This window comes from Pogona vitticeps, chromosome 3 (assembly GCF_051106095.1).
Source record: "Pogona vitticeps strain Pit_001003342236 chromosome 3, PviZW2.1, whole genome shotgun sequence".
NCBI classification, from domain to species: domain Eukaryota; kingdom Metazoa; phylum Chordata; class Lepidosauria; order Squamata; family Agamidae; genus Pogona; species Pogona vitticeps.
In genome coordinates this window covers 241,088,141-241,111,276 of record NC_135785.1, presented here as the reverse complement: position 1 = coordinate 241,111,276, position 23,136 = coordinate 241,088,141, and the positions used below count along the sequence as shown (strand labels likewise).

The 23,136-nt window shown below is 40.5% G+C and overlaps 1 protein-coding gene and 1 long non-coding RNA gene across 6 annotated transcripts in view; one reads left to right on the top strand and one right to left on the bottom strand.

Moving 5' to 3' along the window:
- WASF3 (WASP family member 3) overlaps window positions 1-18,630 on the top strand; it is a 36,244-nt gene extending 17,614 nt beyond the window's left edge. For 2 of the 5 annotated variants that reach the window (XM_072993725.2, XM_020788613.3), the window contains exons 2-9: window positions 5,661-5,804; window positions 6,322-6,456; window positions 8,315-8,468; window positions 10,005-10,122; window positions 11,953-12,128; window positions 14,823-15,086; window positions 15,553-15,923; window positions 17,422-18,630. In XM_072993725.2, coding sequence (XP_072849826.2) covers window positions 5,672-5,804; window positions 6,322-6,456; window positions 8,315-8,468; window positions 10,005-10,122; window positions 11,953-12,128; window positions 14,823-15,086; window positions 15,553-15,923; window positions 17,422-17,579 — 1,509 coding nt within the window. In that variant the 5' untranslated portion in view covers window positions 5,661-5,671 and the 3' untranslated portion in view covers window positions 17,580-18,630. Of the gene's footprint in view, window positions 1-5,660; window positions 5,805-6,321; window positions 6,457-8,314; window positions 8,469-10,004; window positions 10,123-11,952; window positions 12,129-14,006; window positions 14,174-14,822; window positions 15,087-15,552; window positions 15,924-17,421 lie in introns of all 5 variants that reach the window. The other 3 variants (XM_072993726.2, XM_078390016.1, XM_072993727.2) reach the window with 2 other exon arrangements.
- LOC144588043 (uncharacterized) overlaps window positions 9,393-23,136 on the bottom strand; it is a 39,765-nt gene continuing 26,021 nt past the window's right edge. The window contains exon 2 of the long non-coding RNA XR_013543364.1: window positions 9,393-9,436. This is a non-coding gene — a long non-coding RNA (uncharacterized LOC144588043). The remainder of the gene's footprint in view (window positions 9,437-23,136) is intronic.

Below are 23,136 nucleotides of genomic sequence, written 5' to 3'. Positions count from 1 at the left end.
GAAATCATCAGAAACCCCAAACAAACCCCACTGCAAGATGCATCGGAAATGTGATTAATCCGTTCCGGCCAAAGGGAAAAAAACAACCCAAAAAGCAAACAAACCCTGCAAGACCCATCGGAAATATGAAAAACAACAACCCAAAGACTGCAAGACCCATCACAGCACAGAAACATAACCCCCCAGGCCAAAAGCGTGCTGCAAAACCCATCCAGAACAGGCAGTTTTTAAAAAACAGAAAGCAGCACTTTACCAGGCAGTCTGAAGCCCCCTCTGAACACACACACTCTAACCACTGGGGCGAAAGAGCTACAAAGAAGCAGCTTCTTCGCCACCAACGGTTAGCAGTTGAATTCCCTGCCTTTTTCCCGATCGTAACTCAATGCTCCAGCCACAAGTCGAAGCAAAATTTTGCGGCCGGAGCTGGTCGTAACTCGAATTGGTTGTAAGTCAGGACATTTGTAAGTCGAAGCACCACTGTATTTGCAAGCCATCATCCTGTTTTATTGGCGTTGTCGAAGTAATTTTGTTTAGCAAATTTCAGTTTGGTTGCAGTAGCTTCTGTCAAAAGAGTATGTTGTGTAATTTGAATTTTCTGTTTTATTTGCACTACTGGTGGATTTTTTTTCATTTGTTTTTCCAAATTTGCTAATTCTTACTCCAGATTCTTATATCTGACCTCTTTTGACTTCCTTCTTTTTGATCCAAGTCTTATCAAAATACCTCGAAGGAATGCCTTACCGGCATCCCATGCCGTCTGCATGGGCATTCCTTCAGTAGAATTCCTCTGAAAGTAGTCCTTCATTTCTTCCTTTACTATCTTAATGATTTCTTCATCTATAAGTAATTTTGTATTCAGTCACCACAAACTCACTAAGTCAGCCTTTAAGGAAAAAATTATATAAAATGTTTTATAGATAGTGTATAACTCCCACAAAATTAGCCAAAATGGATGTTAAAATTTCAAATCTTTGTTGGAGATGTAAAGAAAAAGAAGGTTCTTTTTATCATATGTGGTGGTCATGTGGGAAAGCCCAAAAATATTGGAAAAGAGTTGAAATGCTTTTGCAAGAGGTTCTAGAGATTCCAATAACTGTAACCCCTGAATTTCTTCTTCTAAATATAATCCCAGATTCATTAAATCCAATGAAAAATATTTAGTCATCCATATCTTGACAGCTGCAAGAATTCTTTTTGCTAAACATTGGAAAGACCTGGAGAATCCATCACAAGAGGAGTTAATAGCAAAAATCCTGGATACAGTGGAAAGGGATAAACAATCAGAATGGCTAGACTCAACAAGAAAGATGACTTATGAAGATTGTTGACATAAATTTTATGATTGGCTTAGAAATAGGATGCAAATTAATATTTGATAATTGAAAGCCTAAGATTAATTTAGAAATAGAATGTGTATAAATAAACTACTCTGGAATCTTATGTATTTTTGAAATGTAATTGATAGGAATGAGTATTCTAAAATTTTCATGTTGATTTACAACCCCTGTTCAATCCCATGTCCCCTATCCCTACACCTAACCTGTAAAATAAAATTTAGAAAAAAATCCAATCTGGGATATTTAGGTTTAACAAGTCATTAAGTGTTTCTTGCATATCCTTGTGTATCTACTTGAGATGCTTCACATAAACTGTAAGATCATTGTCCTTCAGTGACTCTGTGATCATCTTCAGGTTTTACAATTGGAAATTGTAAAAATTCCCAGCATCCTGTATTGTGCCAATAGACTTTGAGTTTCTTAAGGAAGAAAACAATGGCTTCCTTACTATCTAGAAGGTTACTGTGTTTGCCCTGTAAGGTCTTATTTAACAATTTAAAAGAAATATCTGTCAGATAAAATATATTTGCTTTAGCATAAACAAGTTTTCCTCCATGTTATTTAACGGACATGAAGGAAACTGGTGTCCCAGAGGGTCATAAAATATTGAAGGCAGTTTCTATTGGAAAGCCGCCTAATCTCGATGTGCAGCACCAGTGTGTGGTGAAAAGACAATTCTGAAGACGGGATTTGATTATGTTTATGTCCTTTATGACAACTGAAAGCGAATATTGAGGCATTCTCCTGTGTTCCTAGATACTAAGTGCTTTGTATGATGCGATAAATAGTAAAGACAGAAGGTTGTTAGATGGGTGATGAATCCTGTGTATTGACCAACTATGGAAGCGGCATCATCAGTTACACAAGCAATTATATTCTCAATTGGAAAATTGTCTTCACTTAAATAACTTGCGACTCCTTCAAAAATTAGACAGTCCCTTAGTATCTGTTTTAATCTCCTGGCAAACAACATTTCTTCTATCAGTTTGTTACCATTTGAGAATTTCACATAAGCCATAAGAAGAGTGTTGTTATTTTGTAAAGTAGTTTCATCTAATTGTAAGGAGAATTTCTTGGGTTGGACTGAACTGACCAATACCTCTTCAATGTCATGTGCCATCTCATCAATTCTTCTGGCAATAGTGGAGTTACTCAAAGGAATTGCCTGAATTGTTTCTTTCACAGTCAGATTCATGACATCAGATATTATTATGGGCACTGAAGGCAGAATAAGTGACTTACCAATGTTGTGAGCATTTTCAGTTTGCGCAATCAGTTTACTAATTTTGTATGATACAACAAGACACTTGTCTAATGTTGGAGAGAGTGTTTGGTACTGAAACTCGTGTGAATTCCAGTAAAATGCACAGCAAGAAGTGCCAGCCAGTTGGGCAGAATTAGCTAGAAGCTTCCCTTTTAATACCCGCCCCTCACCAAACACTAGCACTTAAAATAACACTCAGGAGGCCTTTTTTTGTATAAAAGAAAGAAAGCTATATTCTACTCACGTAGATAAGCATTCAGAAGGTTTCAGGTAGATACAGAAAGAGAAAAGTAGCAAAACAATGTTCTTGTCCTTGGCCCACGTGGCTGGAGAGGTATCCAGGCTCAGAGGGCCAGTGTGGAGGTGTTACATCTTGAAAAGCGTGTGCAGGAATGGTGGCCAACAATGGAGGTCAATCACCTCATGGCCAGAAGGGCCGGAAACAGAGGTGGAGCTACCCTACCCCCGCAACAACAAACTCCCTCTAATTGGTCAGTATGTATGTAAACAACCAGGTAAACAAGTTAGTTTGTGTGCTGAAGGCCCTTCCCCTTAGAAATTTACATCTAGATTGCTTGACCATCCAACATCTAATTTCTGTAATGTTTGAGTAAAAATTTGTGTCAGTGTTGCCCTTCTTGAAATTCTCTCAAAGGTTTTTGAAGAAATCAAAGGGTCTGGATGCAAGGTATCCAAAAGTTGTTTTCAATTTACTTGGGCTCATGCTTTCATTTGAAAATGTAGTCATGCAGTTCAAACACCTAGGCAAAGATGGGTTTTGCAGAGATGCAGTGAAACCATATGATATGTTCTGACTGGTTTCATTAAAGATCTGAAGCAGTTCCTCTCTTTTGGCGGGAAATGACAACTGAGTCTCTTTTTAACATTAACAGGTTTATTTGGTTTACCATTAGGTTAATCAACAGTAACTTCTACTGGTTCAAACAAACTGATATCGGGTAACTGCCCGTATTGTAGGGATAACAATTCTGTCTTGGAATTGACAGGATTCATAGAGGGGCTGGCCCAAAACGTTCTGGATCGGTTGGCTTCCTCATTGGAGCACTCCAAACTGTGCAGATTGTTCCACAACAAGGGTGCTTTGCCCAATCTCCCTCCAGTGGTGGGTCGTTGAAGGAAGAGTCTGGACGAATCACCTTCCTCGAGGGACCTTGTCCCCGTGGAAAAAACCACAGCGTCCATTCTAATGGATCGATTGATGTGCCCCTCTTCTTAGATGTATCCAGATCAAGTAGTAATCCTCCTACCTTTAAATTATTTTAATTTTTATTTATTTATTATTAGACTTTTACCCCGCCCCTCTAGACAATGTCTACTCGGGGCAGCTTACATGGATAAAAACACAACAATATGACAATATAAAATCATCTAAAACACAGTTTTAACACTTGTTTCTGTACAGCATATTACAAAGATGGCATACCTCAAGAAAGAAAAAATAAGGATCAATTAATTGACTGGAGGGAAGACCTGCCTGAAGAGCCAAGTTTTTAAATGGCTTTTGAAAACACCCAGTGAGGGTGCCAGACGAATTTCAGTTGGGAGGGTGTTCCATAGCCAAGAGGCCACTGCCGAGAAGGCCCGGTTTCTTGTTTTTTTCCTTCCGGGCTTCTCTCAGCGTTAGGCCCCTCAGCCGTCCCTGCTGGCTATGTTGGGTGATTTGGGTAGATCTAGGTGGAAGAAGACGATCTGACAAATATCGGGAAGTCCTCTAACAACCCTCTCATTCTATCATATTCCAAATCTTTTCCCCCTCCTTCCTTCCTTTCTCCTGTCATTGATATACTGAATTGTCTCCTCCCGCCTTCCTCTCCTGTTCCCTCCTCCCACACGGATAAAATTAACTCCTCCCCTCTTTCTCCTTCTCTCTCTTCCACCAGACAAATCTGAATCTTTCCCTCTTTCCCTTAGGTTTCTTTTCTTTCTCCTCTTCTACATTCAACTTTTCACTTTCTGTTATCTTCCCTGCCTCTATTTCTTCTTTACTCTCAGGTGTCTCTAGTTGAGGGGACGGCTCACCCTGTTCTTTCTCCTTTTTCTTTACAGCTCCTTCACATCTGTATTCCATAGAATACATATATACATCACAGAATACTACTGACATTTTTTCCTCCCAAGAAACACATGGACTTGTTATTTCTGAAATTAATTTTCAAAATAGGAAATAGTTTTTAAAAATGAATAAATACCGTGTAGTGTATAAAGAAATTTAGGTCTCAAAATTGATCTGAAAAACCTTGGTTGACTTATACATGAGAAGAGCCTCGTGGCGCAGTGGCTAAACTGCTGTACTGCAGCCAAAACTGTGCTCACGACCTGGGGTTCAATCCCAGGAAGCCAGCTCAGGGTTGACTCAGCCTTCTATCCTTCCGAGGTCAGTAAAATGAGTACCCAGCTTGCGGGGTGGGTGGGGGGTGTAATCTGCATAATTAACTTGTAAACCACCCAGAGAGTGCTTGAAGTGCTATGGGGCGGTGTATAAGTAGCATGCTTTGCTTTTTTTATGAGTCACAAGCCTCTTCTTACAGTGAAACAAGGAGCCCAGCAGACCTCTTGCCCCTTAGAGGCAAGAGAGGCAGAGAGAGGTCTCTGAGACCTCTCTCTGCCTCTCCTACCTCCTCCTGCCACTTGTCCCATTATGCTCTTCTACCAGCTTTCTGACTCACTCTGCTCACTCCATGCACATAACACAAACCATTACACGCACAAGTAAAACAAAAAATGCTGCTTGGGTATTTCATTGATTCAGTTACCAGGGCCCTCCACAAACTCTTGGGGCTCCCCTTCTCATAGATTTCAGTCTGTGGCACCCTTCTAATGTGCCAAGGCCCTCGGTTGAGAATGGCTAGTCTAAGGCACCACAAGGAAGAAAACTGCTTTGCACTCTTCCTAAGATTTACTTAAGATAAAGGGGCAAGAGTTCTTTCTTCTGCAGTATGGACTTCTGCTTTCCAACCTTATTGTTCTATAAAGAAATAGTAACTACTATTTTTACTGAGTGGGTGAGTGATTAATGTTCTGTTATTTTCTTTCAACAGGAAATTGAACTATGCCTTTAGTAAAAAGGAACATCGAGCCTCGGCACCTTTGCCGAGGAGCTCTGCCAGAAGGAATTACTAGTGAGTTAGAATGTGTAACCAATGGTACTCTTGCTGCTATTATACGCCAGCTAAGCAGTTTAAGTAAGTCCTTGGATGGTTTTAAAAATCCTTTTCTTTGTCTTACTTTTTTATGAACAGTAGAACAGTCTGAGATCTTTAAAGTTTATCTCAGCTATCCAGTGTGCTTTGGGGCTAGGAATCCTAGCACTCATGTTTTGTGAAAAGGAAGAGTCAATAGGATAGGTGCTCAGTCACTTTGAATTCTTATCCTATGATGTCTCATATAGCATGTCCCTATATTATGGTGAGTTTAGAAAAGCAGAGTGGTTTTGTTTTTGTATGGATGTGCTTACTTTTTTTCTGTTCTATTTATTTCTCCATGCTAGTTTGGAGATCTAGGAGTGGGTGCCTGCAGTATTCTTGGCCATAGGGATGCATCCTGAAATCATAGGGTTCAATGAAGTGAAAAACATCACCACTATAGTGACAAAATTTAACTTTCCAATAAAACCTTATAATTCTTTATACAAAAATCTAGGACCAGCAAGTACTACAATGATTAAAATTCTGAAGAAGATGTTTTCATGTTTCCCTTCAGGCAAACATGCTGAAGACATATTTGGTGAGCTGTTTAATGAAGCCAACAACTTCTACATCCGAGCAAATTCCCTTCAAGACAGAATTGACCGTCTTGCTGTCAAAGTTACTCAGTTAGATTCCACCGTGGAAGAAGGTAGGTAACTATACTTGAGCATTGAGCCAGTCTTGATATTGACAAGAGTATTAATTCAATAACCATCACTACTTTCTCTTTTGGAGTTGGCATTGAGTTGTATTTTGCCTTGCCTTTTTAAAAAAGACAGGCATGGAATTGGGACATTTAAAACTATTACCCCTTAATATTTCCAGTGAAGAATACAGTACGTCCCCTTTTCTATGTTTGTAAAAGACTTGCTTTAAACCGCATCTATTATTTGATGCAGTTTAAAGCATGCAGATTCTGTTTTCATTATTTATTATTATTAATTAAATTTACTGTATATGGATGAAGAATGCCAGCAGAGGCCTTTTAAACCTTTTATTCAAGAAGAGTAACACGGGCAAAATCTAACATTATCCTGCTTAGAACAGACTCACTCAAATGAATGAGATTTATTTGTTACCACTTACTTCAGTCTCATTTCAGTGAATCTATCCTAAGAAGTGATTGATTTAGCCCATTGTTACAAATGGAACTACTTTAGAGTAAGCTGTCACCAAAGAAAATTGGTCCTATGATACTACAGTGGTGCCCCGCATGAGGATAATCCATCCCGTGAAAATCGCTGTTTAGCGAAATTGTCGTGCAAAAACCCTTTCCCCATTGGAATGCATTGAAACCCAGTTTAATGCATTCCAAAGGGGAAAACACCTCATTGTCCAGTGAAGATTGCCCATAGGGAAGCCATTTTGAAAGCGCCAAAGCTGTAAAAATGGCTGCCCTGCGAAGCATGGGTCTGGAAAACACAGGGCAGCCATTTTGCGAAGCTGAAAAATAGTTGTCTTGGGAACAAACGGTTTGCGAAGCACGGACCTAATCGATGTCCAACGAAAATCCCCCATTGGAATGACTGTTTTGCAAATCGCTATAGCGATTGCAAAAAGTCATTGTTATGCGGATTCGTCGTTTAGCGGGGTTGTAGTTTAGCGAGGTACCACTGTATATAGCCTGTGCTCTGTTTAAGTCTACTGATTTCGTTGAAACTAGGCTGCTTCTCATGGATCAATGACAGTGTCATTGCATTGATCTAAGTATAACTTTGGTCCATTCACATTAAATAATTTGCTATACAGAGCAGGCGGCCTTCAGAACCAGGTTCTGGTAGCTATTATAATAAATTTTGGAACTTCTTGCATGTGTTCACTCTAGTGGAGGGTATAGTCTTGCAGTTGTTCAGGATTTCCATACATAGAGCTGAGAGTATGGAAAGAGACATCTACATGTACTATGTAGAGTCAGTGGTGTGGTAGTATGTCAGGCATATTCCAATAGCACTGTCTTCTCAGCTCTCTGCATGCAGAATGGACATATGGAAAAAAACCAGCTTAAAGTGGCAGTCATGCTGAGAAAAACAGCCCTCCAGAGTATTTGATTGAGAACAGGTTTATGGTTACACACATTTCTTCCTTGTACCTAGTGCCACATGTCAAGTTTAGTACTGTATTGGATGCAGAATAATTCTTTTTTATTTCACTGGTTTACGTTTATTCATAGAATGAGATTGTGTTCATTGAGATAACTATCCTAGATAACTGCAAAGGCATACATTCTGTTAACTATCTAGAATTGTGTGTCTCTAAGCTTATTTTGCAGGTTCATATAGAATATTTAAAATATAAGAGCCACACTTGTGCACTATGGTTCTAAAACATAGTTTAGTATAGCTATAAATAATATTAATATAAATATTATATTATATTGTATTATATAAGTTATTTATTTATGTATTTATTTTATTAGATTTATATCCCGCCCATCTGGACAGATAGTCTACTCTTGCAGTTACATTTTATTGTTCTGACTTTGTTTATATTCATTTCCCCCTTAATAGTCTCTTTACAGGATATCAACATGAAAAAGGCATTCAAAAGTTCTACTGTACAGGACCAGCAGGTGGTTTCAAAGAGCAGCATTCCTAACCCTGTAGCAGATGTTTACAATCAGAGTGACAAACCACCTCCATTGAATATTCTTACTTCCTATAGGTACAGTAGCTAGAAATTGTTAAATTGTCCTGCTTTTTTGGCCTTTGTGAAGATGTAGATTTTTTTTCTTTTTGATCTATTAAATGAAAATCATGCAGAAGAAAACTAGTAACAACATGCTGAGTTTAAATAGACACATACCTTTTGACCTTGAGTGTTGTTGATATTTGAATTGTAAGTACCAACGGTAGAGCAGAGTTACATGATAAACTGAAGAAGCAGTCAAGTGCCTGTAGGCAAGTGCTTTTTCAGGAGACAGTTATTGCACCCTAGCTCAGAGTCAGACTGTGTGATGTGAGGGTTCCATGGCCTGAGTCCACCATTTACCTGAGTGAGTATTTTCCTTTCTTGTCTAGAAACAGCAGTGAGAAAATTATATGATCAGAACTGTAGAGGGCTGTGTCCTTCTCCCCTCAGTATTCTGGCCCAATTCCATTTGTCTAATGCAAACCATCACCTCTTCATCCCTGACTCAGTGCTATTAACCAGAGAGTGAAAAAAAAATCAACACAGCAGCATTTGTGAATACCTGTCTTCAAAGAAAAAGACGGCTGCATGATGGGTATTCAGGGTCTTGAGTAACTAGCTTTCCATCACATTATGTGCCTTTTCTTTAGATCTTGGTGTTAAATGGGTCTTCAAGACACTAATCTAAGACTAATCTCGGATTAGTTTAGCTGAAGTATATATAAAGCACAAATGAAGCAGTATGAGTCAGACTGTTAGTACATGTACCGTGTTTCTTCGAAAATAAGACAAGATCTTATATTAATTTTTGCTCCAAAAAATGCATTAGGGTTTATTTTCAGGGGATGTTTTATTTTTTCATGTACAGCAATCTACATTTATTCAAATACAGTCATGTCATCTTCTTCTGGTTGCTGCACAATGGTAGAGGGCGGGGTTTCACTTAACTGGGGCTTATTTTTGGGGTAGGGCTTATATTATGAGCATCCTGAAAAATCATACTAGGACTTAATTTCAGGTTAGATCTTATTTTCAGGGAAGCAGGGTAGTAATTTTTGATTCCAGCAGAAAGGTAACCCCACATAAAATGCATTAAGGTAATTAAATGTGAGATTATCAATGCATGGATCCTTGTCTAGGAGAAGGAGTAATTTGATCTGTCAGCCAAAGCTGACAAGTGATAAATGCTCATAAGCTGTGTATTTACATTAAAAAGTGTTACTAATATTAATTCTTATCATGCCATACTTAATTCAAGGACCAGTTTTATTCCAGTGGGCATCTTTGCTTAAGCTAGTGTAGTTTGTGCTACATTCTGAGCATAGCTGCAAACGAATGGCTTGCACTTCAGAGTTCTATTTTAGAAAAATAGCATTTGCATTATGTTGATCTGAATTATCTGACCAGTATCATGAGAAATAGTAAGTATGCACATGAACAAACACTCCAGTTTCCTCATCTGAAGTAGCAGGCTTGGTGCTTACTCATAATAGACCAGTGGTGAGGAAAACTGTTGTGTGTTAAGCAAGCTTCTATTGTTCTTCCAGTATTTGTTCATTTTGTTTGCAGAGATGATAAAAAAGACGGCTTAAAGTTCTATACGGATCCTTCCTATTTCTTTGACCTCTGGAAAGAAAAAATGTTGCAAGATACAGAAGACAAAAGAAAAGAGAAGAGAAGGCAAAAGGTGAACTCTGCAGTTTACTTTTTAAAACTATGCAGATATCTTTAGCTTTAGAAGGTTTGTGGTACAATGCTTCTACTGTTAAAGAGTTAGCATAGCTAGATCATAGATAAACAGTGGTCCACGTACATATGAATGAATGAAGGATGATGTTTACTGTCTAAAAGTGCAAGGCATGTAAATGAAATCATGAAGGAAAAATGCCACCTGATTTCTCCATATCTGCTTATGTAGCTAAGCAATAATATCATTGGTTTCATAGAAAATAAACTCTCGTTCTTTTAATATATACTATCTGAACATAGTCATACTTGAGTTCTAAAGCCACTGATAGATTACAACTTTGAGATGCAGGATAAAATAAAGAGAAGCAATTAAATAAAGAAGTCTGCAAATGCTAGAAACACATCAAGCTATTTCATATAATTTTGTTTAAATATTTGTACACCACATTCCTGGATCTGGAAGTCTAGATAAATGAGAAACACCGTGTTTTCTGGCCCAGTGATGGGAAAAATTGATAGATCTTTCAGTGACTGGGATTTCAAACTTTGCAACAAAATGGGTGTTTGAAATATAAAAGTACTACAAAGTCTTTTATCCACATTATACAGAGATACTGGACATTCGAGGGCTACTAAGTCATGCTTCCTTTGCCCCTCACCTTAATGTAGGTAATCTACAAGGTGAGTCAGGGTTTTTAATGATAAAACTTGTTCAGAAATTATGCTGATTAAATCAAGAAATAGGTTGTGCTGTCCAAGAGTACCTGGACAATATAGAGGAAAACCTTGTTTAATTTTTGTGAGTAAATTGTATGACCACAGGATATTTCGTATTCTTTTAATGTTGGCTTTACTTAACTGGGTTTATTTAAAGCTAGTAAATCTAATCATTTCTTTCCAATGGAGTTATTTTATTATAGTGCCTCCTAAACACAGGATTTTTGTATTCGAGTATTTTCTAATGTGATCAATTTGTCCCCTGTAATTCATGAAATCTGATATATTATGTATCTGATAAGTGGTGACTTAATTCACAAGGAGAAATACCATGAGAATTTCTGCTCTAACTTGGCTGCCTAAAAATCAGCATACTTCTAAACATATGTACGTTTGCATAGAAAGCACATATTTCCCACATTTCAGTCATTGTCTCTGTCTTTAGTCAGAGGGTTTCATATGAATGGTGAAGTCACTTTCCTTGCTTCAGAGATTGGTTTAACTATAAAAACATTGACTTGGCTTTGAAAGACCAAACACATATCTTATCAAATAAATATGCAAAGCTATTGAAAAAGAGAAAAAAAGCAGCCTGAAGGCTTTCCAGAAGAGAGATGAAGAGGAAGGCAGAGCTGCTTTCATAGATACACATGACATTTGGACGGAAGCCAAGTTTGCTCTACTGCAGGAAAAAATAAAGCTACTACTGTCTGTAGACACATCTGTACAGATGCTTAGTGTACAGTGGGAAAATACTTTGATGTCATTTTCTCCAAAACACTGTGAATATTTTTATTTGCTTGTATGACACCAAGATGATCAGAAATGCTCTGATGGGATTTTAAAACAAGTTGTGTAAACCAGAACGTCATCAATAGTTTTTTTGTGGGAAAGCACACATCTTGGGTACATATGAGTAAGCTTGCTAGATATGTTAGAACACACCTGATTTCTCTTCACTAAATAACTTCCTGTGGAATCTTTAATACATGTCTTCATTATAGTTTGCTTGGCTCACTTGTATATCTGTTCTTCATACTTTTAACAGCATTTAATTTGTACTTTCCTTCCTTGTCTCTTCCATTCGCACGCTTTCTCTCTGTAACATTAGGAGCAAAAGCGTATAGATGGAACAACTCGTGAGGTGAAAAAGGTTAGAAAAGCAAGAAACAGGCGCCAGGAGTGGAATATGATGGCATATGACAAAGAGCTTAGACCAGACAACAGGTTGTCTCAAAATGTATACCATGGAGCATCATCCGAGGGATCTCTGTCCCCTGATACTAGGTCTGTTTACAGCAAGACTCTTGTTTTATGTACAGTATCCTTCAATTTGTTACAGGTTAAGAATTACAGCAAAACATTCCATATACCGTACTTTTCCGTTTATAACATGCCCCATTTATAAGAAACACACACACACACACTTTTCTAGCCCCAAAATTAAGGAAATCTAGGTTTGAGTATTCAGCCTCTGGGCTCAGAACACTCAGACATTAGGACTCCCTGTTGAATCTGAGCCTACAGCCTCTACCTCCAGCGAGGTGTGGTCCAGTTGGTTTGTTCAGCATCAGTTGACATCAGTTCCATAAGGCTCGTGATTGGAGGAAGCTAAGTCTCCTGACTGTAGGAAGCTAAGCCTCATGACTGAAGGAAGCCTGTTTAAAGAGGCAAAGTATGTGCCTTTTTGTTCTCTCCTCAGCTATCTCAGCTTACTTCTGTGTATAAGATGCACCTCAATTTCTAGTGTAATGATTTTAGGAAAAAGTAGTGTCTTATACACGGAAAATATGGTATGTTCTAACGTATATCTTCAAGAGTATCCAAAGGACCTGTGTTTGTTGATTGTGTGTCTTCTAGATTAGAATACCATACAGACAACTATGGTAGACAGTCTTGAGTTAACTCCTTTTAATCAGTGTTCAGCTTATATTCAAAGAGGAATTGCAAAGTTTTGTTCTTGTTTAAAATAATGTTTTGAACGAAAAAAAATATTCTCAATGTGCACTGCTTTACTTGTTGCTAGTATTTTTCTTGTTTGAGCTAAGTGGAAGGCCTGTGTTTACAGGGAAAACAGCTAAAATTGATTGGCCAAATAGTCTCTTGAGATGGATGTTTTTCTATTTGTTCTTTGGAAGGAAAAAAACAAACACTGTAGTGCATCCTACTGTGGTTTCATAATTCTACTAACATTTATTATTGCTTGTTTATGCCTTGTAGTGATTTTAACACTCAGGCCATTAAAGCAAAAAGGAATTGCCAAAAGTTAAATGTCATGAAATCAAGTTTTAAAGGGCATTGCCACTATCAGGTATCTTTAGAATTCTTATCCAGCATATGGTCTTGTTGGCATAAGGAGAAGATTTCCCAGTTGTGCTTTATAACTTATTTTCCTTTGTAATATTGATCTGTGATTTACAAAAGCACAGTGGCAAAAATCCTATTAGTTATATGTGTTATTGTAATGCAATCAGTGTAAATCTTAGTGGCAAATTCCTGTGCATTAGTAAGTCAGTGAAGGCAGTAGGGTAGATAAAAAATACAGATTTTTTAAAAATCAAATTGATTTAAATCACAATTTAAATTTTAAAAAATTTAAATAGTCAGAAAATCCAGTGTTTTAAAATTTTCAATCAATTTGTTTTAAATCAAATCCACCCTGGTAGGCAGTGGCTCTTACATATGTGACGTGGTGCACAACAAGAAATGCCTACATTGACTTCTTAATTTGCAGTGATTTGCTGCCATGATTTTAGCACTTATTTCTCAAAATACAGATTTAAGTATCAATTTCAGTCAGATGGCAAGCTCTTCTGCTCTGCAGCTGAGAGAGATCTTTCTGGACTAATTCTTGCAATCTTCTATGTCCACTGTTCTGCTTTAGCTGGTTTCATTTTTAAAAACTGAATCCCTTCTCTTTGTTTCCACTATGTAATACATTTGTTTTACTTTGAATGGACTATAAAGGCAACTGTTGTGTTAAAACAAATGAATACAACTTCACAAATTCTTGTTATATTTATGAGGCACTGTTTAAGTATTTAAAATGTGTATCCATATGCAAACATATCCATATCGTATAACTGCAGCAATTTGAAATTCTCATGTTTCCAAACTATATAATTGGATTCATAAGGAATTTATACTTTGCCCATTGTGATTCAGAGGGAGAAACACAAGCTGAATCCAAGCCGTCATCAGCAAATTAATGTGAGGAAAGTAAAGACAAGACGAGAAGAATGGGAGAGAAGGAAAATGGGCATTGAGTTTATAAGTGACATAAAGAAACAAGAGCAGGCAGGCGGCTCAAAAGAGGCCAAGATGCCCAAAGGGTTTGTTTTACTTTGTTTTACTCAAAGCTCTGTTGCTTTGTTGCTTGCCTGGCTTCCTATCTGAATAAAATGATAAGAATTCACTTTACTTTCCTGACACCCTTTGTAACTAAATGACAACATTGCGCAATATGTCTTATTAATGCAGCTTTCTGCACCTTACGGCTGCAACAACATAGTTTGTTGAACTCAGCTGCAGTTTTTTAAAATAAATCCTCTGTTCAGCTAATATTTCTTTCTCTGCCTCTTTAATCAAATTACTTATTTGCTGAAAACAGGCAATTCCTAGTAAATTAAAGTCTTCTAGAAATCTGCCTTATTCTAAGGTTTTATGCCATCTTTTTCCTTTCTTATTTATGTTGCTTCTTTACCACTTTCCCTGCAGAACTAATATTCCACTATGCGAAAATATGCATATACCATCATTTTAATGTTCCTGTGTTTTGGGAATTTGGGTTGATTTGAAAATTCAGCTTCTGTGAATATGAGCTGCATTTGGTAGTTGCTAGATAATTGTTTCTCTAATTTTGCGATTCACTAAAAATTAGCAAAAATCATAATATTTTAAATAGGCCCTCTTTCACAAGGAAGTAGTGAAAATAATACATTTTATTCATACTTTGCTCATTTCCCCCCGCTTGCATTTTAGATCTCATGCCTCTGATATTACTAGTTACTCATATCCTGCAACCCCAAATCATTCGCTCCATCAGCAGCCAATGATGCTTTCATATGGATCAGGAGATGGATCTCAGTATATGCTCGCAAACCAGGGCCTTGAACATGAATATCGACCCCCTTCTGCAACAATGCGACATGCTACACTGAACAGACCTCAGCAACCACCTCCACCTCCACCCCAAGTATTAGATGGATCTCTGGACACAGTTACACTGGTGCCAACAGATTATGGGTAAAAATCTGTTTTATTATTTGTTGAAAGCATTATTGCCCTGTTCTTCATGCAACAAAGACTCTCAGAGTGCCTTGCATAAAATAAATACCAGTTCCTCAAACTTACACTCTAAGATAGACAGACACAAAGAGAAGAGGGATGGGGAGGAAAGATCAAGTTTTATCCATTAGTTGCTGTTTCTAAATCTTGGTGGGGTGTATGTCTGTGGAATGGTTACATTGTTGCTGTACTTGAAGCTTACTTGTTTAGATGAAATAGCTAAACAAAATAGATAAGGAGAAATTACTGTTTCCCAATAATGCATTTAAGGTGCTTGAGTAAAAATGGGTATAGGCAAAGGTAATGTGGCCTGTTTTTTTAAAATTTCAAATTCATAATGAAACAGCATCCGTAATGGGTGCACATTGCAGATCTGTCAGCTGATACTTCAGTTAACAAATATTGTGTTCTATTTTATGTATAGGATGCTTGCAGCTCAGATGGTGGATTATTACAATCCTTCAGGACCCCCGCCGCCTCCCCCTCCACCCATGATTCCTTCTGCACAGACCGCTTTTGTTAGTCCTCTCCAAATCCCTGTGCTACCTTCCCATACTGGACTAGTGACTGGATCTATGTATTCTGCTGCTCTTCATCCTCCTTCTACTGGGCTTGTTGTTACAGCTCCCCCTCCTCCAGGCCCGCCTCCTCCCCCTCCAGGCCCTCCTGCTGCAGGATCCTCTCTCTCTTCCTCTCCGATGCATGCTCCTGCAGTGGCTGAGACAAAACGACATGAGCCTATGCAGGCACCCATCAGTGATGCTCGAAGTGATCTTCTGGCTGCTATTCGGATGGGTAAGGGCACACTAAGATGTCTCAATCCTGGTGTGCATTTTTAAGCATAGTAATCTTGGTTTTCCACACCTATGTATTATGCAGATGGTTAATTTGTAATTAGAGCATTACAGTTATATAACTACATGATGAGTGAGTGAGTTTGTTTGTTTGTTTTTGTTTGTTTGTTGGTGAGGATTCTTGTCTTTCTGTTCTCCCGAGATGTAATGATCAGGCACAGTATGATATCCGATCTCATGAAAGTATATAGCATGTTGATTATTGGACTACTAGGCAAATGTTATCTTATCAATTTAAATAAAATCCAGTTTGTGTATTCCCTGTATGCCTCCACACCTTGTTAAGACAAAAAGGATGTTTGGGTTTTTTCTGAAAAGAGAAATGTCTTTTTTTATGCTGAAGGTTGTCTTCCAGTCTTTTCTGGTTTCATTTGGAGGGCTGTTGGACCCCACGGATGGTCCTGAGGGGTGGGAAAATAGTCCACCTAGATGTAGGCTGATGCAGGCATAGATGTTTATGTTGGGGGGCGGGGAGAAAGAGATGTGAACAGCAAAAGACTAATGCTTATACAGTATAAGTCTAACAGGAAACATTTAATGGAGCACAATTAACTTGTTTGTACAGTATATTGCATTATATATACAATGGCAGATATAAATAAGTCCATAGCTTAGGTAACATGAGATGTATCTAGATTTTTTCTTTTCTCTTGTAAGTATATTCTCATTGACTGCCTGATTTCAGTGGTAGATTAAGTTCTCAGTTGCATTTAACCCTCATGTCCCAGATTTTAGTCTGCCAGAGTGACATTCTGTTGGAGTATTCACTACACTTGTAATGTAGATGCTCTGAAACATTGTTACCCCAAGAGTTTCAAACAGCATTGCTAAGTTTCAACTGCTTTATATAGAATTTTTATTGTAAAAATGGGGAAGGGGAATTGCTCCTATCTATGGATAGTTTCCATTGTGCTACTTTTGGGTCCTAGCTGATGATGTATTGAGACCAAAAATGTCACTTTTTGTGATAAACTGATGCCAGGGATGGATTCTAGTTTTCAATAGGTTCATTCCAGTTAGGGTGGAGGTGGGGGACTCTGAATTCTCAGTATCTTCAAGAAATATATGAAGTATACATTAAACCATTTCATGAATGCAAACTACAGTGTTATCCTTAGTGCTATTCCCTCAATATGTTGGACTTTTCATGGGTTCGTAAAATAGCCTGCAAACTCACTCAGTGCAATTTTTTAAAAATTCTGATGCATGAGAATTAAAAATATTCAGTAGATACACAAAAGCAATTAAGAAGGGGATATAGCTAAAGTTTTGGAATGTCTTCATTGTATATCACTATGTATATCAAAATAATAGCCTCTGAATTCTAACACTGTACAAGCAAACACTAATATATTTTCATTATTTTTTGAGTCTTTGTTATTCTTAAAAGGCAAACTGCCCATAAAAGTTATGATAACCTGTCTGCTTGTTTACTTCAGGAATCCAGCTGAAAAAGGTACAAGAGCAACGTGAACAGGAAGCCAAGCGCGAGCCAGTTGGAAATGATGTGGCCACCATTCTTTCTAGGCGCATTGCTGTGGAATACAGTGATTCAGATGATGACTCTGAATGTGATGAGAATGACTGGTCAGATTGAAAACACTTGTACCAAAACATTTTTAGTTTCTTGGGGAAATTATTCATGTTGTATGAGCACTGGTATATGTTGGAACAAGTAACCTAAATTTATGATAACATTGATATATTTAGCAAACTTTTGGTATAAGTTTATGCTTATGTGATTGAAATAATCTGTTTTATTTTCAATATTTGATGCATAGTATCTTAAGTGCCACTGAATGTAGCAGCTCATCTGACCCAAAATCAGCAGTGTGCCTGACCATGAACATCTGTAACCATGATGAATATTTGCATATTATCAACTATATCTTCTGGCACTTGGAAACTAGTACAGTTGTTAGATCTTGGAGGTTGGCAAAGGAATGTGCTCAAGCCATAACATGTTACCAGTTTTGCATTTTGGTCACCCTGTACTAAAATGCATGAAATTAGCAGCAGATAAGTCTCTCTTGTTTATTTTTTACAAGTCTTATGTTGTCTTGCCTGTATTTGAGTGAATTTTTATGACTATGTTTATGCAGAGGTTTGGAACTATACATATTATGTATCTGAAGAATTTGAGTGAAATCAGCTTAAATCTGAGAATACTGAATTTTCAGTCTCTCTCTTTATTTATCCCTTTTGCTTTAATTTCTTAGATTTAATAGTCATTTTTTTAATTTATCCCAGACATTCTGAATCCTGTGGTATTTTTTTTCTCTTAGGGACAGTTGAACTCTTTAAGTTCAGTTCCATTCCATCTTCATCAAATGCCTGTTTTACTGTTGACTAGAAAAAATTAATTTCCATATGTGGATGCAGATAGATTGTCAAATATTGAACATAATATTACAGCTCAAGTTTCTGAAATAGTCTGACACCTCTCCTGTATAATTACAGCCAAGATGGGGATGTCTTTCAGATTGAATTCAATTTCATAAATTTTCTTGAGGGCTGCATTCTAGTGGAAAATGGGGTAAAAGGGTGACACCAAAAACACCAGGAAATTTGAAATTCAATCTCTTACTACCAGAAAGTGAGCCTTAGGAGAGGCATTTCTGCCTTTTACATGGGGAGTGGGAGAATCATAACCAGGGAAACCACCAAGTACTGGTGTCATGTGAAAATGTAGGTGGCTATTGGGAGAACCTTATTGGGTCAAAAATTGAATCCTGGGAAGACAAATTGGCCCCAGAGCCTCGGGTTCCCTGTCCCATTTTACAATATTGCATATATTACATGTTGGGAAACACAGTGTGTTTGGTCAGATTATCGCTGTTGTGTCATCTATATTCTTGTATACCAGCCAAAATCAAAAGAAAAACAAAAAATAAAGAAGACAAAAATATTGTGGTGCCTGAAAGATTAAGTGCTATATTTTAATGTAAGCTTCTTCATCGTGGTCTTCTGTGAATGCACACAAAGGGTTAATACCAGCGCCAGCGTTGGGCCTCTCGGAACGTTTTCTAGCTGCAAGAGAAAAGTAACAATGTTTAGGACTACCCCTACTGCGCACGCCCAGCCTAACCGTCCCTCAGTTCCATTTTTCCGCCTAGCGGTTTGGAGCCTCTCGTCTTAGCTGCGTTACTGCGATATATCTGATTTTTGGCTTTTGACCTAGCTTCGCTCACGGACTACCCTAGCGCTTTTTCCCTTCAACTTGACGACTCGGTGTATTTTTCTGGCTTTACTCGGACTGATTTCGGACTGCTCTGCCTTATCCTTGGACTTGTCGTTTCGGTTTCCTTTCTGCCCTATGTCCCCTTCCGGGCCGTTCAGCAGGTGTGTGGTGTGCGACCGCAAAATTCCCCATCAGGACGGCCACGATACTTGCCTGTATTGTTTGGGGGAGTCGCACAATCCCAAAACTTGCCCACACTGCAAAGCCTTCACTAAGGCTGCTCTCAAGGCTCGCCAACAGCGCCTCAAACTTCATCTGTGGGAGTCAACGTTGTCTTCCACGGCGCCCTCGGAGGGGGAAATGGCTTCCACTTCTCGAGCAGCTCCTGTTCAGTCGGTCGTCTCTAAAGTTTCCAAAATGTCGAAAAAATCCGCGTCGTCGAAATCGGCCGCTCCTGCTTCGAACCCCGAGCCTCCGGCTCCGAAAGCTAAGCCGTCGAAATCGTCCAAAGCTAAGGCGGCCACCCAGCTTAAAATGACATCCATTCGACTTTCTCCGAGCTCGGGTTCCATCCCATCACCGATTCTTGAGGAGTTGTCGAGGCGCTTCGAGGCCTCGTCCGAGGCACCCGCTCCTCCTCCTGTTCGACGTACTGAAGTGCTACCACCTTCGGGAAGGTCTTCCCCGACGCCGAGCCAATTAGTCGCAGTCACTACTGGTCTCGCTTCTGCCCCACATAGCCCTTTTCCTGCGGGCCAGGGGTCGCCTCCCGTGTCGATCTCGTCCGTACACTCGGACTCGAGATCCCCTCGAGAGAAGATACCTCGATCACCTGTGCGTTCGAGGTCGAAATCTCCTCGAGGCAAACGTTCTCGCACGGAGAAGCATCACTCCCCGAGCCGGTCCCCTTCCTCCGGCCGCTCGAGGTCGAAGTCTCCTCGACGGAAACGGTCGAAGAAGAGGCATCGAGCTTCCACTCAGTCCGACTCTGGCGATCGTTCAGACTCGAAATCCTCTAAGCGTAAACGCTCTAAGAAGAAGCGCCGTTCTCATCGACGTCGTAGCAAGCATCGACGTCGATCCTCTTCTTCCTGTTCGGCGGATTCCGACCGCCCTAAGCGTCGTAAGCGCCATCGACGTCGACGCGACCGTTCGAGGTCTCCTTCTTCGTCTTCGACATCCGCATCTCGAGACCGGTACCGCAAAAAGATCCGGTACATATATGTGTCTTCTTCTTCAGAGTCGACCCGGCCTCGACGCCGACGCCGGGCTATTCGAGCCAGGGACCAGCCTCCTACGATACCGGTTGCCCCTCCACCGCAACCGGTTCCTTCCACCTCGGCGCCGACCGTGGTCCCAGTTCGACCCCCGACAGCGCAGGTCGGCATCGAGAAACCCCCTCCAAAGAAGAAGAGGGACGTCTTCTCCTCTGATCCAGATGAGGTGTCCACAGAGCAGTCTTCTGACTCCGATCAGGAGCAACCCCCACCCTTGCCACCGCATGATTTGCCTCCGGGTGATCTGGTGCTTTCCGATACTGGTGATCCTCACGCCCCTTCTCCATCTGAGGATTTTTCTTCTTACTCTCAGATGATGTCCAGACTTGCCAAGACACTCAAACTGGACTTGAATCTTCCTTCGCCTCCGGGAGAGGACTTGTTCTTTGGGGACATCAAGAAGGACAGTACCGCTCCCCCCAGTATAGCCTTTGTGCCTGTGGTTATGGAGGCCATCAAGGAGTTCTGGGCTCAGCCTGCGACTACACCTAATGTCCCTCGTCGCACGGAGCACTTCTACAAGATTCATGGGACTGACACTCATTTTCTGCTCAAGCATCCCATTCCGAACTCACTCATTGTTGAGACAAGCTGTTCAAGGCCTTCGGCCAAGGCCCATGTTACTCCAGTTGACAAGGAGGGTAAAAAGCTGGAACTCATCGGCAGGAAAATCTACTCCCTTGTCACTTTGCTACTTCGAGTCATAAACTATCAGACTGTTCTGGGAGCTTATCACAAACAATTATGGCTCAAGCTTTTGCCGGGGTTAAAAATGATACCTGAAGACACCCGGCAAGCTTTCCTTAACTCCTATGAGGAAGCTCAGACGGTTTCCAAGTATGAACGTCTTTCCATCAGACATGCAGCGGGGATCTCCGCCAGAGTTCTCATGTCTGCCATCTCTATCCGGCGCCACGCTTGGCTCCGTTCTGCGGACATAATGGAGGACGTCAAGTCAAAGGTCGAGAGTCTCGCCTTCGACGCTACCGGGCTGTTCAACGAAAAGACCGACTCCCATTTGGAGGACCTTCACAAGGCTAAGAGGACTGCCAAGTCCTATTCTGTTCAGACTCAATCTAGACAGAGACGCCCCCAATGGCGTAAATCTTATGGACAGTATCAATCTTCTCAACAGTACCGTCCTTACAAACACCTACCTCAGCAGCGCTCTGGCCAGTCCTCTTCTTCTGTCCAGGGCTATCAGGGATACCGGCCTCGTCCACCCCATCGTCGCCAACCCTTTAAGCCACCTGGCAGGAAACAAAAACAGTATCTTTGACTTTCGGCCCCCCGTTTCACCCATTCACCATCCACCACCCGTCTTCAACCGTTTCTGCACAACTGGTCTATCATCACAAACGACACTTGGGCTCTAAAAATTATTCAGCACGGTTACCAGCTGGAGTTTATAAGATCTCCTCCGCTAGGTTTCATAACTCATTCTCCCTTTGACTCCTCGCTCGAGGAAGAAATATCATCTCTCTTGGAAAAAGATGCCATCTCTACAGTACCACCCAGCGACATACAATGCGGGTTTTACTCCCGCTACTTCGCTGTCTCAAAAAGCGGAGGAGGCATAAGGCCCATCCTCGATCTAAGACTCCTAAATACTTATCTGCGACCCAGACGTTTTCGGATGCTCACCCTAGAGTCCATCATGCACTTGCTGAAAAAGAACAACTGGTTCGTCCTTATAGATCTAAAGGACGCATACTTTCACGTCACTATTCACCCCGACCACCGCAGGTTCCTTCGGTTCATCTTTCAGGACACGGTCTACGAATTCCAGGCCCTGCCATTCGGTCTGTCCACAGCTCCCCGGACCTTCACCAAGGTCATGGCTCCAGTGGCAGCTTACCTTCGTCTCAGGGGCATTCACGTTTACCCTTACCTGGACGATTGGCTCGTAGTCTCCACCTCGCGAAGGCAATCCCTGAAAGACACAAAATTCATCCTGTATCTTCTCTCCAATCTCGGTCTCACTGTCAACAAGCAGAAGTCTCAGCTCATTCCCTCCAAAACAGTTCAATACATAGGGGTCTGTTTGGACGCTGTAAAGGGTCGAGTCTTTCTTCCCCCAGAAAGAATACACAAGATTCAACGAGCCATCAGGAAATTTCTTCCCGGTGCTCGGGTGACAGCCCATCACGCCCAACACCTCCTCGGCCTGATGTCTTCTACAACGCCGGCGCTAGCTCACGCTCGCCTCAAACTCCGGTCGCTCCAATCATGGTTCCTCACCCTTTTCGACCCTATGATGGACAGTCAAAGGAAGCGCCTTCGTGTCACCCCGGAGCTCACCAGACAGCTCCAGTGGTGGATGTACACACCCCATCTCACGGTTGGCCGGCCCTTTCGTCCACTCCGTCTCACCGTTCAAGTCACAACGGACGCCAGTCCGTCCAGCTGGGGGGCGCACTGCGGGCGTCACACCATTCACGCCCTCTGGACACCACAGGAAGCCATGTTCCACATCAATCACCTGGAACTGCTGGCGGTTATCAAGGCCTTCAGGTCCTTCCTTCCTCTGCTGCGCGGCCGCGGAGTTCAGCTGGTGACGGACAACACTACCACAATGCACTATGTCAACAAGCAAGGAGGAACCCGCTCTCATTCACTCCTGTATCTCTCCATCCTCCTTTGGGAATGGTGTTACCGTCATCATATCTACCCAGTGGCTATCCATGTAGCCACAG